At 35.9% G+C, this 15,126-nt stretch overlaps 1 protein-coding gene across 1 annotated transcript; it reads left to right on the plus strand.

Moving 5' to 3' along the window:
- The first annotated feature begins 9,332 nt into the window (after nt 1–9,332).
- On the plus strand, nt 9,333–11,078 carry LOC121174183 (diacylglycerol kinase 1-like). The gene is made up of 4 exons (XM_041012883.1): nt 9,333–9,377; nt 9,680–9,748; nt 9,978–10,347; nt 11,002–11,078. The coding sequence occupies exons 1-4, from the start codon at nt 9,333–9,335 to the stop codon at nt 11,076–11,078; spliced, it is 561 nt and encodes a 186-aa protein (XP_040868817.1).
- Nucleotides 11,079–15,126: the final 4,048 nt, after the last annotated feature.

The raw sequence follows: 15,126 nt of genomic DNA on the forward strand, positions 1-15,126 counted from the left end.
GCTAGGAATACCACATGAATGTCAAAAGAAAGCAATTAGCTAGCTTGTAAAGCACAATCCAATACCACATCAATGTCAAAAGATCACGATTAATTAGGTTGTAAAGCACAATCATTCAATTAATGTAGTAGAACTGCTATCCAATACCTTGAAGCATTAGAACACCAAAGAAAGCCATAAGCACAATCCAATGCAATTGCAAATTAAAGTTAGTTGAGGGGCAGAGAGACACCTATAAAGATATAAAGGCTTTTACAAGGTCAAGGACATAAGTCGTTTAGAATATCCTATAACAATTAGGTAGGTTGTAAAGCAAGAAACTAAAACACTATTTTCTATCCCAACGCTTGTGTTGTATGACAAACCATACATACCAAGCAATATCCAAGGCAAAGTTGATGGTTGTTGAAGGACTAAATGCACCTTTGTCCTTGAGGTACTTATGAAGATCACCCAAAAAATGGCAACAAATATAGATTTAGTAAAATTTAATCTTAAGATTGCATAAGTTCAGAGCATGAGAACCTAGATGTCTAGTTATATGCATTCACATACTCTTCTCAGATACTTAGTAATTAACATAAGGGGCTTCTTGTCAGTAACAACTCCAAGAAATTGAACGACATTAGGGTGTAGAAAGCTTCACTAGTAAATTAACCTCTCACTGAAGTCTTGACTATATTAAAAAGTAAGCAGTAGAAACAAAAGGATAAGTGACTAACAAAAGGCTAATAATATACAAAAAATAGTTCTGAAATTACACAAGCTTAATCAGCAATTGCAAATAAAATCCAATCATCTAAATGTTGAAAATATATATTTGATAAAGCCAAACAATTGGCCCATCAAATTTGAGAAAGTTGAAAAAATTGGCCCATCAAATTAATGACCATGTGAGGTTTTTTCTAAAAATATATTATGATAAAAAAAACAAAAACTGAGTTTTTTTGTCATTGAATTTATTACATGCATTGCATAATTAGCATTAGAGAATCGTGATGAACACCAACACAAAACACCCATTATGTGGGTGACAAATAAAAAAATTACAGGGAGTGAAAGAATTATAAAGAACGCAGATTCATTGCTTTCAAATTGAACATATACAATGGAAAGAAAAATAAATGTGAAAATTGCAGACCTAACAAGAGAAAAATATACAAGGAATAACATATCTGGTGAAGGTGTTATAGCAAGACCTATGTTATGAATCAGCCCAAGGTGGAGCAATTCAGCACAGAGCAATCCAACACTGAAGAAGAAATAGCAGCAGACAAGGTGGAGACAGCCACTAACCTCAGGACCAAAAGGAGAATATGCAGACCGCACTACCTGGAGGATTGCGTGACCAGCGCCAATAACAAATGTTGAGCTGGCAGCCTCTCATTGGTCGAAGGAGATTCTGTTGCTGGCTAGGAATCATGCTCCACTACCATTTTGTTATTTTCCCTTTCGTGCACCTTAGAACCTGTAGAGGAGATGCAATAACAGATTTAGCATTTCAGTGCTTATATATATGATAGACATTGTAATGAAATGCAAGCAATATAATCAGAAAAGTTCCTCTCCTTAACTCCCCTTTTTTCTGAAGGTACCTAGACCTCGAAAGCTAGGATCCTTATGAGCAGAATTTCTGCTCATAAAAAACTACAACTCTGCGTACAAAATACGAGTACAGTAAGTACTTACCAATTCTCATAAAACAGAACATCACTGATCATCCATGATGTCCTTGCACTTTAGCTATTCTGCTACAAAGAAAGAGCACCAAATAATGCAGTCGATGTTAACCATCCGTGCCACCCATGGCCTTCCTCTGTGTCTCTTAGGGAGGATTCACCCTCTTGCTCTACGTCATGAGTAAGAACTTAGAATATTTTCCAACCTATGAGAAACAAAAAGATTAACATTGCTTATACAGAGCACATTTGTGTCTCTTAAGGCATGTAAGAATTCCTCACAGAGGAAAGTATTGGGTTAAGATTAAACACTGAATTCCCTAGTTTGTCCACTTAGTAATTTCAGCTGCAACAGTTGGAAGAATCACTATTAAAGACTAACACGAGGAACCATGAAAGAAAATGGAATTTAAACTTCATTTAATTCTTACTATCGAAGTAATCATACAAGTCTAAACTCCAAATCTATGGCTAGCATCTGAATTCCTACCTTTGAAGCTTTGTTATACTCAATGTCATTGGTAATCTGATCAACTACGAGGAAGCAATTAACCAAGTAAGGGGAAGCTACTGCTTAATTATTACTACACATACCTATATGTAGACAGTGTGAAAATACACTACAAGCTCCACCATTATTTTTCCTTCTTAATCATTTTTTTTGGCTGATACAAATACAAGAGCCCTCAACATTTTTGCCTTAAAAGGTTAATACTAATGTACAAGTAAGTATATTAGAAATTGGAAAAAAAAGTAACCTTAGGTATGGACTATTCTTGACCGCTTTCTGTCCAGATTTTCTCCATCTGTATCCATGTTCAAGGTGATTGATCTCCGTTTTAGTGAAGAAGACAAAGCGAGGCTCTCTTGACTTTTTCTCTTTCTTTTTGGGTTTGTTCCTGAAACGGGCCAAAACATCAGTCAAATTCTCCTCAAGATGCCAGATAGTACACACTGCAAGCTCCACACTCCACCATTTTAATCATATATGGGCAGACCATATATGATTGCATTAGTAAATACTACTAAATAGTCAAAATTCTACATACCCTGTAGAAAATAACAGTTAATAATTAATAAGATCATCAGATCCTATTCATGAATTGTTAAAGGAAGAAAAAGAGAAAGTCTATGAGGAAATTAAAATCTTCTTACCCTCCATTGATCTATAAGAAATGACAAAGACATGCAGTGCACAACCACAGTCACTGCTAATGTAAGAGATGCAGTGCACAACCAACTCAACCAGTTATCATAAGTCCCCAAATTCCAAAATTCAAATTTTATTCGTAGTGATTGATACGAAGATAGAAACAACTAACAACAACAACACAGAGACGCAAATAGGGGTGTAGAAGCATAACCATAAGGTGTAGATAGTAGTGAAGACAAAGAGGACCCTCACAAGGCCCTCTTACCTCAGTGACTACGTCTAAGGTAGTATCATGAGGAGGAAGCTAACCTGAATGGCCAAATTTATATCTGTTGTAATTGTTGGGTATTGGGGGGATAGTGTAATCAACATTTTGATTATCCAATGATTGCATAGGGATTCTCCTTGGCACAAAATGACAAAAGCCGTTAAAAAGAGACTAGTATAAATAAAGCAATTTGTAATTCAATCAAATATATGAAAAATTATCAAGCTTCTTCCTCCTATTCCTCTTCCTTACCTTTTCTTTATCATTCTGGAGGAACTAGCCTCGATTCCAGTGTTCTGCTAACAGTGATGATGAAAAGAGATGCAGTGCACAACCAACTTATAAGTTATTTGATGTAAGCTCCATTGGAGCTTGTAGGCCTAGGATCTTCTTCATCAATGGATTCCTTTGCTTCTTGGAAGATGAATGGCAGCGTAATGGAGAAAGGAAGAGAGAGAGGAGACGCCACTTCAAGGAGAAGATGAGTCTAGAAGAAGCTCACCACCATAGGAGGCCATGGATAAGAGCTTGGAGGAAGAAGGAGATGAATGAGGGGAGAGGGAGAGAAGAGCACGAAATTTTGTGCTCTAAATGAGCTTTGAAATCTGAATTTTAATATTCAAATGATCAAAGTTGAAAAAAATGCACACTCATGACCTCTATTTATAGCCTAAGTGTCACACAAAATTGGAGGGAAATTCAAACTTCACTTGAATTTGAAATTGAATTTGTGGAGCCAAACTTTGGAGCCAAAATTTCACTAATTATGATTAGTGAATTTTAGTTATGGTTCAGCCCACTAATCCAAGATCAATTCCAAGATTCTCCACTAAGTGTGCTTAGGTGTCATGAAGCATGAAAAGCATGAAGGACATGCACAAAGTGTGACTATATGATGTGACAATGGGGTGTAGTAAGCAAATGCTCATCTCCCTCTCTAAAATTTAATTGGATTGGGCTTCAACCAATTCAATTAAATTTATTTCCAACCACACACATCGAATATCCACTTAGTGCATGTGAAATTACAAAACTACCCTTAATACAAAAACTAGTCTAGGTGCCCTAAAATACAAGGGCTGAAAAATCCTATATTTCTAGGGTACCCTACCTACATTATGGAGCCCTAAATACAAGGCCCTAAAATAATGAAACCTTAATCTAATATTTACAAAGATAAGTGGGCTCGTACTTAGCCCATGGGCCCGAAATCTACCCTAAGGCTCATAAGAACCCTAGGGCCTTCTCTTGCATCTCTGGCCCAATCTACTTGGAGTTTTTCTATCCAATGCCCTTGCAGGGTAGGATTGCATCATTCCCTCCCCCTTGAAAAGGATTTGACCTCAAATCCCGAGGTTCTTGAAACTCTGGGTTTTTTTCCTCAACACCTGTAAAAAGAACAAAAACATATGTATTAGTGGTGTTGAGTATGTTGAAGTAAGGTAAGGTCTGAAAACTCATTTCCTGGGCATCTTCCCATGAAGGAACATGGTTCCTCACCAACTCAATGAGTGGTGCAACAAGTATAGAAAAATATGGGGCAAACCTTTTGTAAAAGTTTGTTAAGTCTTGGAAGCCCCAAATTTTTCTTACACTTGGTGGAGCGGGCCACTCAGGAATGACCTTTATTCTCTTAGGGTTCATGGGAACCCCTTGATCACAATTTAAAAAATTAAGAAAAGTAAAACAATAGAACATACCTTTTTCTGTATTTTCATGTTGATTATTCCTACCAAAAAGTATGACAAACCTAAGGTATCCCATATGAGTGCCTAAGTTTGTATTAAAACTAAAAATAAGAACAAACCTACCTAATGAGTCCCTATGTACACAAATCATGAAGATGTTGGGTGCACAAGTGATTTTACAAAAGATTGTTGCACCACCCAAAACATTCATCACACCACCTATTTTAGGGATTTGGTGCCTAATAATACCTATTTTGGGCACCAACAAAGCACAGGGATTTAATCTCTTGCAAACCAAACCCTCATCCAACAACTCCTTTACTTGAGGAATAAACTCAAGCCTAAGAGATATGGCAATGCTAACAAGTGTCTTTTTACAAAGGAGAAAATGTGGAGGTTGTCTAAGAAGGGATATTTCTTTAATATTTGTCTTTATTTCAAAATGTCTTTCCTTCTTAGCTAACCTCTTGGAGGAGACACTTACCTCCTTACACTCCTCCTTAGCCATTAAAGGTTGTCCTTCTTCTTGGGGGTAGATCTCTTCACTAGATTCTTCCCCTTTTGCTTCTTCACTTTTACTAGAGGAAGGTGAAGTAGTAGCCTCATCTTGGCTACTATAAATGTCTTGCCCCTCATAATTATGGTTTTCTTGGTGGGGCATTGAGAAGTAATGTGTCCTCTTCCAAGACATTTAAAGCACTTCATGGAGCTAGTCTTCTCTTGCATACTAGCCTTAAGGGGTTGCTTTTCTATTGTCTTCCCCTTATCATCTTTGGGCTTAGAAGGTCTCACCCCTAAGATTCCTTGACCATGGTCTTTCTTTGGATAAGAGTGAGAGCCATAAGATTTTGAAGTAGACTTCCTTTTAAGTTGTTGCTCTACCCTTATTTCCCAATCTAAATTAGCCTCTACATTGTCCTTCCCATGGAAGTATGGGAGTTTAATGTTAACCTCTTGAGGCTTTCTTTCATTTTCTATCCTATGGGAGTGAGGTCTAAGATGTGACCTATGCCTTCCTTCATAATAGTCACGAAGTTCTTCACTTAGGCTCTTGCAAGAGTTATGACTACCATAGGAGACATGTTTTTCTCTTTTCATTTCTTTCATTATTTTTCTTCTTTCTTCCTCTCTTATTTTCTCTCTTTCATCTTGACTTATTTCTTCCACTCTTTTTTACCTTTTTCTTTTCTCTCTTGTTTTTCTTTCCACAACTTAAGGGAGCTCAACTCATCTAATATCTTATACAAGGGGTCCTTAGGAGTAGAACCCTCACCATTAACACTAGATGAAGAATGAAGACTCATGGTGGTTCCTAAGTTATGGTTCTTTCTTGTTGGGGGTTTGAAAACAAAAGGTAAAATAAAATATGGTTGAAACTAGCCAAATTAACACTAAAAGAGGTGTGAAAGATAAGGTAAAAACTAATTGGTAAAAGGCAAGCTATCTAGGCGGTTTGACAATGGAGGGTAAAGGAAATATGCTATGAAAATAAGCAAGAAATTAAAGTGCAAGAAATGCAAACTAGGCAGATCCTAAGAGTGTTTGGATGACCTCATTTAAGGTTCCCAACAAAACACTCACTATCCTAAGGGAAAATTGCCTAAAATTATTACACACAAATGGAAGTAGGATGACCTATTGGAGGCTCCCAACTTACTTCCAATGAAAGGCCTTTTTGTCATAAAATTTGAAAGCAAAACAAATTGCCAATTACAAAATTACAAAAAAAAAAGTCCTCAATTGTGGTGGCTATTCTCTCTTTAGTATTTCACTCAATTTGGAGTGCTTCTTAGTCCAATATCTCTTAAGGTGGTTGGCCCCTTGCTTCTTGACTCAAATTCTTCAAGATATGGCACCAATCCTCCTTTCCAATTCCCTATATGGCAACTCACAAGCAAGGAATCAAAGAGACAAGTAATAACCAAAGACCAAAAAAAATGAAACGAAAGCTAAACCAATAGAGTTTTAACAAGACAAATTTCCAAGGATTATTCAACAATTAAAGCAATGAAAAGCACAAAAAAACAAGCTAGGACTCAAAGAGAAACCTAGAATGGCTCTAAAGTAGAGTAGAAAAACTCTAAAAAAAAATGACTCAAGAAACCTCTAGTTTTGGTACTTGTTTTCACAATAATTTTCAATTGAAATTTCAGAAATAGGATTGGTATAAAATAGGCACCAATTATAGAACAAATTTTGAGCCAAAACAACAAGCACACTTTCCTTTCACTTTTTTTTTTTTTTTTCCTGGACACTGATTTTTCTTCCAACTTGTGAGATTTTTCTTATTTTTTACTTTAATCCAAATCGCTTGGTTCTTTTTTTATAATTTTGTTCCAGATGTCTTTAAAATTCAGTAAAAGTTTCAGCTCAAAAAACGTAGTGACCAATTCCCAGTAATTTATACAAGTTCGTATCTTCAAGCTGCCAGCACCAGCGATTTCAACCTAGAAATTAAGAGTAGTGTTTATGTTGCTTAAGGCTTGGATAGTTACAATTTGTGTTTGCTTATGCTCAATTATCTTGAATAACACAATTAAAGAGAGCTTAAGACTTATTTTGATTCACTAATCCAGCCACAACTCAGCACCACAACTCAACTTCATCATAGGCATCATGTAGGAAACTTAGAAAACAAAAAAAAAAAGTTCAAGAACAAGACTACTTCTAGGAATTGATTTAGAACATGTTATTAACTAAATAACATGCATGAATTAGACTCAAAATTCAAAAGATGGGCTAAGGATGACAAGAATACATGAACAAATGTATCTAGAATTCAATCAACAAAATAAAATTCAACACAAACTTAGAACATAATGTGACAATTACTATGACTAAACATGACTCTAAGACAATATGGATTAAGTGATTTACACTTAGATTTTTGTGTTTTTTTTTCTAATCAATATTTTGGAACAAAATTTAGATCTAAAGGTTCAGCACAAGAATATTATGAATGAAAATTGATAGAACCTAAAATCAACACAAAAACAAGATTCAAGAGTAGATCTACAAAATTTGAACCATAGAAATGCAAGAACAAGTGGAGGATATACATGGAGAATAAGATGAAGAACAAGGAATTAAAGAGAATTCACCGAACAAAAAGATAGAGGAAGCAAAAGAACATCACCTAGATGAAGATACTCTTGATACCACATGATGTAAGGCTCCATTGGAGCTTGTAGGCCTAGGATCTTCTTCATCAATAGATTCCTTTGCTTCTTGGAAGATGAATGGCAGCGGAATGGAGAAAGGAAGAGAGAGAGGAGACGCCACTTCAAGGAGAAGATGAGTCTAGAAGAAGCTCACCACCATAGGAGGCCATGGATAAGAGCTTGGAGGAAGAAGGAGATGAATGAGGGGAGAGGGAGAGAAGAGCACGAAATTTTGTGCTCTAACAAGTAGACTACAACAACAATTGTATATCCATTGGTTAGTTGTTCGTATAGTCAATTCACCCCTTTGCTACATTGGTCTATTTCAAAATGTAGCTTACATAGAGCCATTCAGTAGCTTATAAATAAATTTGGATATAGAAACAATGAACCATGATGTGTGTACTGTTCATACAACAAGCCCACAACCAAGGGAACTCTTTAAAATTGGTTCGATGATCTCAACTTTAATCATAAAATAGCTATCAATGACGAAAATGTCATAATGAGTAAAAAAAAGTTTAGGATGAACGATAAATGTTCCTAAGTTAGCTAAATTTTTCTAAGTTTTGAGTTCTTCATTTGGAGAAAATATCCCGCCCATTTATGCTGGAGTGTTGTCATGGTCTCTTTTGTTAGTGTTGTTCCATCAGAAAACCACTGCACATTTGTAAATATGAAATTATTAATTGACATACAAATAGGTCAATTAGTGACATCTAATGACATTAACAAGTAAATGAATAATAACAAACATATGCGCAGTGCATGACATAGTATCCACACTCGTAGTTTCCCATTTGAACATGACTCTACAGCCAACACGTCCACATAAGGTTCTTATTTCATACAAGCACACATCATCGAAATATATATATATCAATATATTATTTTATTATAATGACGTACCTTTGCTTCAATCCACTGAGGCACGGGTTGAGCTGGCTTTCCCTCTTCACTTTTGCTTAGTGATTTCATTGCACTATTTTAAATTCAAACGCCATTAGAAATAATCATTGTTGGTATGATGTACCATTGCATTAGGTCAGTTAATATGGCAGAGGCAACACTAACCTATTCACTGCAGCCTTGATGGCAGCATCAGGCTTCTTTCGCAAAGAACAAAACCAAAGCACTATATTGTCACCTGGATACATAACAAGAAGTTGCCAATGGGCCCTGAAGACATAAAGGAACTTCATTCAGCCAATAATATGTAACACAAACTATAGTTGAAGAACGTAACTCAACTAACTGATTTAAATAAGGTGCTATCTAAAGTTGTTTTTGTGATTCCTTTATCCATCTTGCAATGAAATTTTCACAAACCACTATGTAAAGTTGTTTTTGTGCTTAGAAGCTCTAACAGAATTACTGGTGAATATGGGAATAGTGAGAGCATTGGTGAGGTGTCCACAGAAAGCACTGGTGATTCTCATCAAATACAAAATGATCATCATGAAGTGGGTGAAAAAAGTAGCTCGAATAAGGAGGTTCGACATCAAGATAGTGAAGTAGATAATAAGTTGGATAGAAAACCCACTCTTAGACGCAATTCATTAATCAATCAGAAGGATGAATCCCACTCATTAGGAGTGAAGCAGAAATATGATTTGATTGATTTGCCTCTGGATGCAAGACCATTGTTAGTTTTTATAAACAACAAGAGTGATGCCCAGCGTGGAGACTCAGTTAGAATGTGGCTGAATATCCTTTTATATGCTATTCAGGTTTGTTACTCTGGCTGCATTTCACAATATATGGTTATCATTGAGTATTTGACTGTGGCTTTCTATTTGGTTTGCTGCACTATTTTCACTCTCATTCAAGTGGCAAGTTAACCGAGCTGCTACTATTCATCAAGCACTCATTTCTTTAAAAAAATTTACCTAAACTCTATGAGATTACGAAATAGTTATCTTCTAGTGTTATACTTGAGAGACTCCCTAAATGGCTAAAATAATCCTCTTGCTTGTTGGAGATACTCTTTGACAACATCATTACTGAACCTTTGTTTATTTTGTTTAGGTGATTGAATTAAGTTCAACACAGGGGCTAGAGATGGGACTTTATTTGTTTAGAATGGTGTCTCACTTCAGAGTTCTTGTATGTGGAGGAGATGGTACTGTTGGTTGGGTTCTGAATGCAATAGACAAGCAAAATTTTGTTTCTCTTCCCCCAGTTGCTATTCTTCCTGCTAGTATAGGAAATGATCTTGCAAGAGTTCTCTCCTGGGGAGGTGACTTGGGTCCAGTGGAGAGGCAAGCGGGTCTTACTACATTTTTGCAACACATAGAATATGCTGTTGTTATGGTTCTTGACCATTGGAAGGTAACAATTAGTAATCCACAAGGAAAGCAACAGCTGCAACCAACAAAGTTTTTGAACAATTATCTTGGTATGTGAATACACATCTCTCATTGTTACTGTTAATTATATTAAAATTTGTAGGTTTAAAGTATCTAGAAAGTCAGCTTGTTAAACTTTGATAGGGAGCTAGTTTCTTTGTGTTTTGGATAAGGGGGTTGGGTGGGTTATAGATGGAGAGAAAGATGTCTTTAGGAGTCTGGAGCATGGTCTGCTACTCTGGTTTGAGTATGAATCTGGTTGAAGCAAATTGAAAGGCTGACTCTATTGATTTTGTCCTGTCAAGTCTGATTCTACTCACATTGTGTTGGATAGTTGAAGTGAGGATTAACATATATGAATTTGGGTATTCAATTCAGGAGCAAATTTGTCTGTACTCTCATAGATTTAGTTGAATTATATTAAGTTGCTATTCTTTGTCTGCCTTTAATTGTAAACATTAGTTGTATACCACTTGCATGTTGTTAGATTGTACCATTTGCTAATTGTGAAGCTATGACTGTGTGTGTTTAGATTAGCTTTTTTTAGTTGACATTATCTCTATTTTTTAGTTTTTTTAGCAATTTCTCAAGAGGTTTTTTTTTTTTTTTTTAAAAACAATTATTTCTCTTATTTTATGCTTCCCAAACACACATCTCTTGCATCATTTTGACTAGTTCTGGATCTAACAAATATTTGGTTTTAGGAATTGATTGTGATGCAAAGGTTGCTTTGGACATTCATAATCTGCGTGAAGAGAATCCAGATAAGTTTTATAACTAGGTATTTGGTGTCTAATAAGAACTCAATTTTGAATTGATTGTCTAGTTGTGTATTAATAGGAGGCTAGTTGTGTGGTATAAGAATATTTTTATTCTTTTTGTTGGATGATATTGCCATATAAGATTGCTTTCTCTTTCAGTGAATGGAAATTTAATTGCATTACATAAGTTTTAGCATAGTATTAAAATTAGCTCTTGGATTAAGGTATTATGAGTTTTAATATCTCTCAGTTATTATCACTAATATTTTAGTTTATGTATTGCAGAAGAGGTAGCAAAAATAGAGCATGAAGAAGAACCAAACAAGGAAGAAAGAAGAAGCTCAAAAAAGGGAAATATACAAACCTCAGTACCTGAAGGGCTACATAGTGAAGTAAAAATGTGCTGGCACTGAATTTCTAGAAGCAGAATATCGCAATTATCAGTGTCGTTAGATATTGTCTCCAATTAGCAATCCATTTTGCAATTTATCTTTCCTCCAAGGCACTAGCTGCCAAAATCTGTTAAGAAATTTCATCCACTATTGTATCAAAATATCTATAAATTTGTGAGGGATGTAATTGAATACACAAACAATAATACAAAATCTCTTTCCTTTCCTTGCTCTGTTCTAGAGGTTCTAGGCCTCGAATCCTACAATTGCTTGTCATCTATCAGTGTGTCTATGTGGTTGTGTGTGTGTGTGTGTGTGACTCAGTGTCTTGTTCCACACTCGAGCAACACTTATGGAGGCAAGCCCTATGGAAATACCTAGCTGTACAGGACTTGGGTACAACAGCTTACATATTGTCGAACAATATTCAAAGGAAGAAAAATTAAGTGTTCAAACTAGACCTAGGTCCCAAAATCAAATTGTCGAACAATAACCAAAGTAACAAGCACAATAATACAAGACAACAACAGAAAGCTTTCAACTATGCACAGAAACATTAAAAACTACAATGTTATAAATGTTACCTTTAATGGGGCTCAGCTTCACGACAATCTGTGGCGGAGTAGTAGACCACCAACAAGAACTAACTGCCTGAGATAAGAACAAACATGAATGAATGAACGAAGGAATATAAGCAATGAAAATGAAGGTATATATAAACATTACCTAAATGTGGCCTCAGCTTTGTCGGTGGCGACTGCAGACGGAAGAAGAAGCAACGCCGGAGCTCGGACCAAGCGGGATTTAACCGGCACTGACTTTGTCGGAGACGATGCTATGTAGCTAGGGCGCGTAGTTGTGACTTCTGTGCTAGCTGCTCGAGATCGTAGGCGCCAAAGGGTTAGAAAGGTAAAATCACGTGCCCGCCACGTGAAACGATTTAGGATACAAAGACGGGCCTCAGTCAAGACCGTCTTTGTATGGCAATAAAGTGGAACATCAGGTGTCCACCATGTGTGACCAGTAAACATACAAAGACGTGTCTCAGGATAAGACCGTCTTTGTATTTTAAACGGGAAAATCACGTGTCCGCCACGTGAAACCACCAACGATACAAAGACGGGTCTTCCCACAAGACCGTCTTTGTATGCTAATGACCAAAATGATGTGTCTCTGCACCCTCAAACCAGTAATGATACAAAGATGAGTCTGCAGATAAGACTGATGCAATCCTACCCCGAAAGGGCATTGGATAGAAGACTCCAAGAAGATTGGGCTAGAGATGCAAGAGAATGCCTTAGGGTTCTCATGAGCCTTAGGGTAGATTTCGGGCCCATGGGCTAAGTATGAGCCCGCTTATCTTTGTACATATTAGATTAAGGTTTCATTATTTTTGGGCCTTGTATTTAGGGCTCCATAATATAGGTAAGGTACCCTAGAAATGTGGGATTTTTCAGCCCTTGTATTTTAGGGCACCTAGACTAGTTTTTATATTAGGGATAGTTTTGTAATTTCACATTCATTAAGTGAATATTTGATGTGTGTGGTCGGAAATAAATTTAATTGAATTGGGAGAAGCCCAATACAATTAAATTTTAGAGGGGGAGGTGAGCATTTGGTTGCTACACCCCATTGCCACATCATATAGTCACATTTTGTGCATGTCTTTCATGCTTTACATGCCTCATGACACCTAAGCACACTTAGTGGAGAATCTTGGACTTGATCTTGGATTAGTGGGCTGAACCATAGCTAAAATTCACTAATCATAATTGGTGAAATTTTGGCTCCAAAATTTGGCTCCACAAATTCAATTTCAAATTCAAGCGAAATTTGAATAGAAATTCAAATTTCCCTCCAATTTCGTGTGACACTTAGGCTATAAATAGACGCCATGTGTGTGCATTTTTTTCAACTTTGATGATTTGAAAATTAAACTTCAGGATTCAAAGCTCTTTTAGAGCACAAAATTCCATGCTCATCTCTTCCTCTCCCTTCATTCATCTTCTTCTCCCTCCAAGCTTTTATCCATGGCCTCCTATGGTGGTGAGCTTCTTCTAGACTCATCTTCTCCTTGAAGTGGCGTATCCTCTCTCTTTTCCTTCTCCATTCCGCTGCCATTCATCTTCCAAGAAGCAAAGGAATCCATTGATGAAGAAGATCCTAGGCCTACAAGCTCCAATGGAGCTTACATCATGTGGTATCAAGAGCATCTTCATCTAGGTGATGTTCTTTTGCTTCCTCTATCTTTTTGTTCGGTGAATTCTCTTTAATTCCTTGTTATTCATCTTATTCTCCATGTATATCCTCCATTTTCTTGTGGTTTGGTGATGTTTAGAGTAGATTAAAAAAAATAAACCGATTAAATCTTATATCTACACTTGTTCTTGCATTTCTATGGTTCAAATTTTGTAGATCTACTCTTGAATCATGTTTTTGTGTTGATTTTAGGTTCTATCAATTTTCATTCATAATAATCTTGAGCTGAAGCTTTAGATATAAATTTTCTTCCAAAATATTGATTATAAAAAAAACACAAAAATCTAAGTGTAAATCACTTAATCCATGTTGTCTTAGAGTCATGTTTAGTCATAGGAATTGTCACATTATGTTCTAAGTTTGTGTTGAATTTTTATTTTGTTGATTGAATTGTAGATACATTGGTTCATGTATTCTTGTCATTCTTAGCCTATCTTTTGAATATTGAGTCTAATTCATGCATGTTATTTAGTTCATAACATGTTCTAAATCAATTCCTAGAAGTAGTCTTGTTGTTGAACTCTTTTTTTGTTTTTGTTTTCTAAGTTTCCTACATGATGCCTATGATGAAGTTGAGTTGTGGTGCTGAGTTGTAGTTGGATTTGTGAATCAAATAAGTCTTAAGCTCTCTTCAATTATGTTATTCAAGATAGTTGAGCATAAGCAAACACAAATTGCAATTATCCAAGCCTTAAGCAACATAAACACTACTCTTGATTTCTAGGTTGAAATCGCTGGTGCTGGCAGCTTGAACATACGAACTTGAACAAATTAATGGGAATTTGTAACTACGTTTTTTGAGCTGAAATATTTACTGAATTTTCTAAACATCTAGATCAAAATTATAAAAAAAGAACCAAGCGATTTGGATTAAATTAAAAAATAAGAAAAATCACACAAGTTGGCAGAAAAATCAGTGTCCAGGAAAAAAAAAGTGAAAGGGAAGTGTGCTTGTTGTTTTGGCTCAAAATTTGTTCTATAATTGGTTCCTATTTTATACCAATCCTAGTTCTGAAACTTCAATTGAAAATTATTGTGAAAACAAGTTCCAAAACTAGATGTTTCTTGAGTCTTTTTTTCTTTTAGTTTTTCTACTCTACTTTAGAGCTATTCTAGGTTTCTCTTTGAGTCCTAGCTTGCTTTTGCGTGCTTTTCATTGCTTTAATTATTGAATAATCCTTGAAAATTTGTCTTGTTAAAAATATATTGGTTTAGCTTTCATTTCATTTTTTTTTGTCTTTGGTTATTGCTTGTCTCTTTGTTTCCTTGCTTGTGAGTTGCCATGTAGGGAATTTGATGTAAGCTCCATTAGAGCTTGTAGGCCAAGGATCTTCTTCATCAATGGATTTCTTTGCTTCTTGGAAGATGAATGGCTGCGGAATGGAGAAGGAAGAGAGAGAGGAGACGCCACTTCAAG

The sequence above is a fragment of the Glycine max genome, chromosome 19 (genome assembly GCF_000004515.6).
Source record: "Glycine max cultivar Williams 82 chromosome 19, Glycine_max_v4.0, whole genome shotgun sequence".
Taxonomy (NCBI): Eukaryota; Viridiplantae; Streptophyta; class Magnoliopsida; order Fabales; family Fabaceae; genus Glycine; species Glycine max.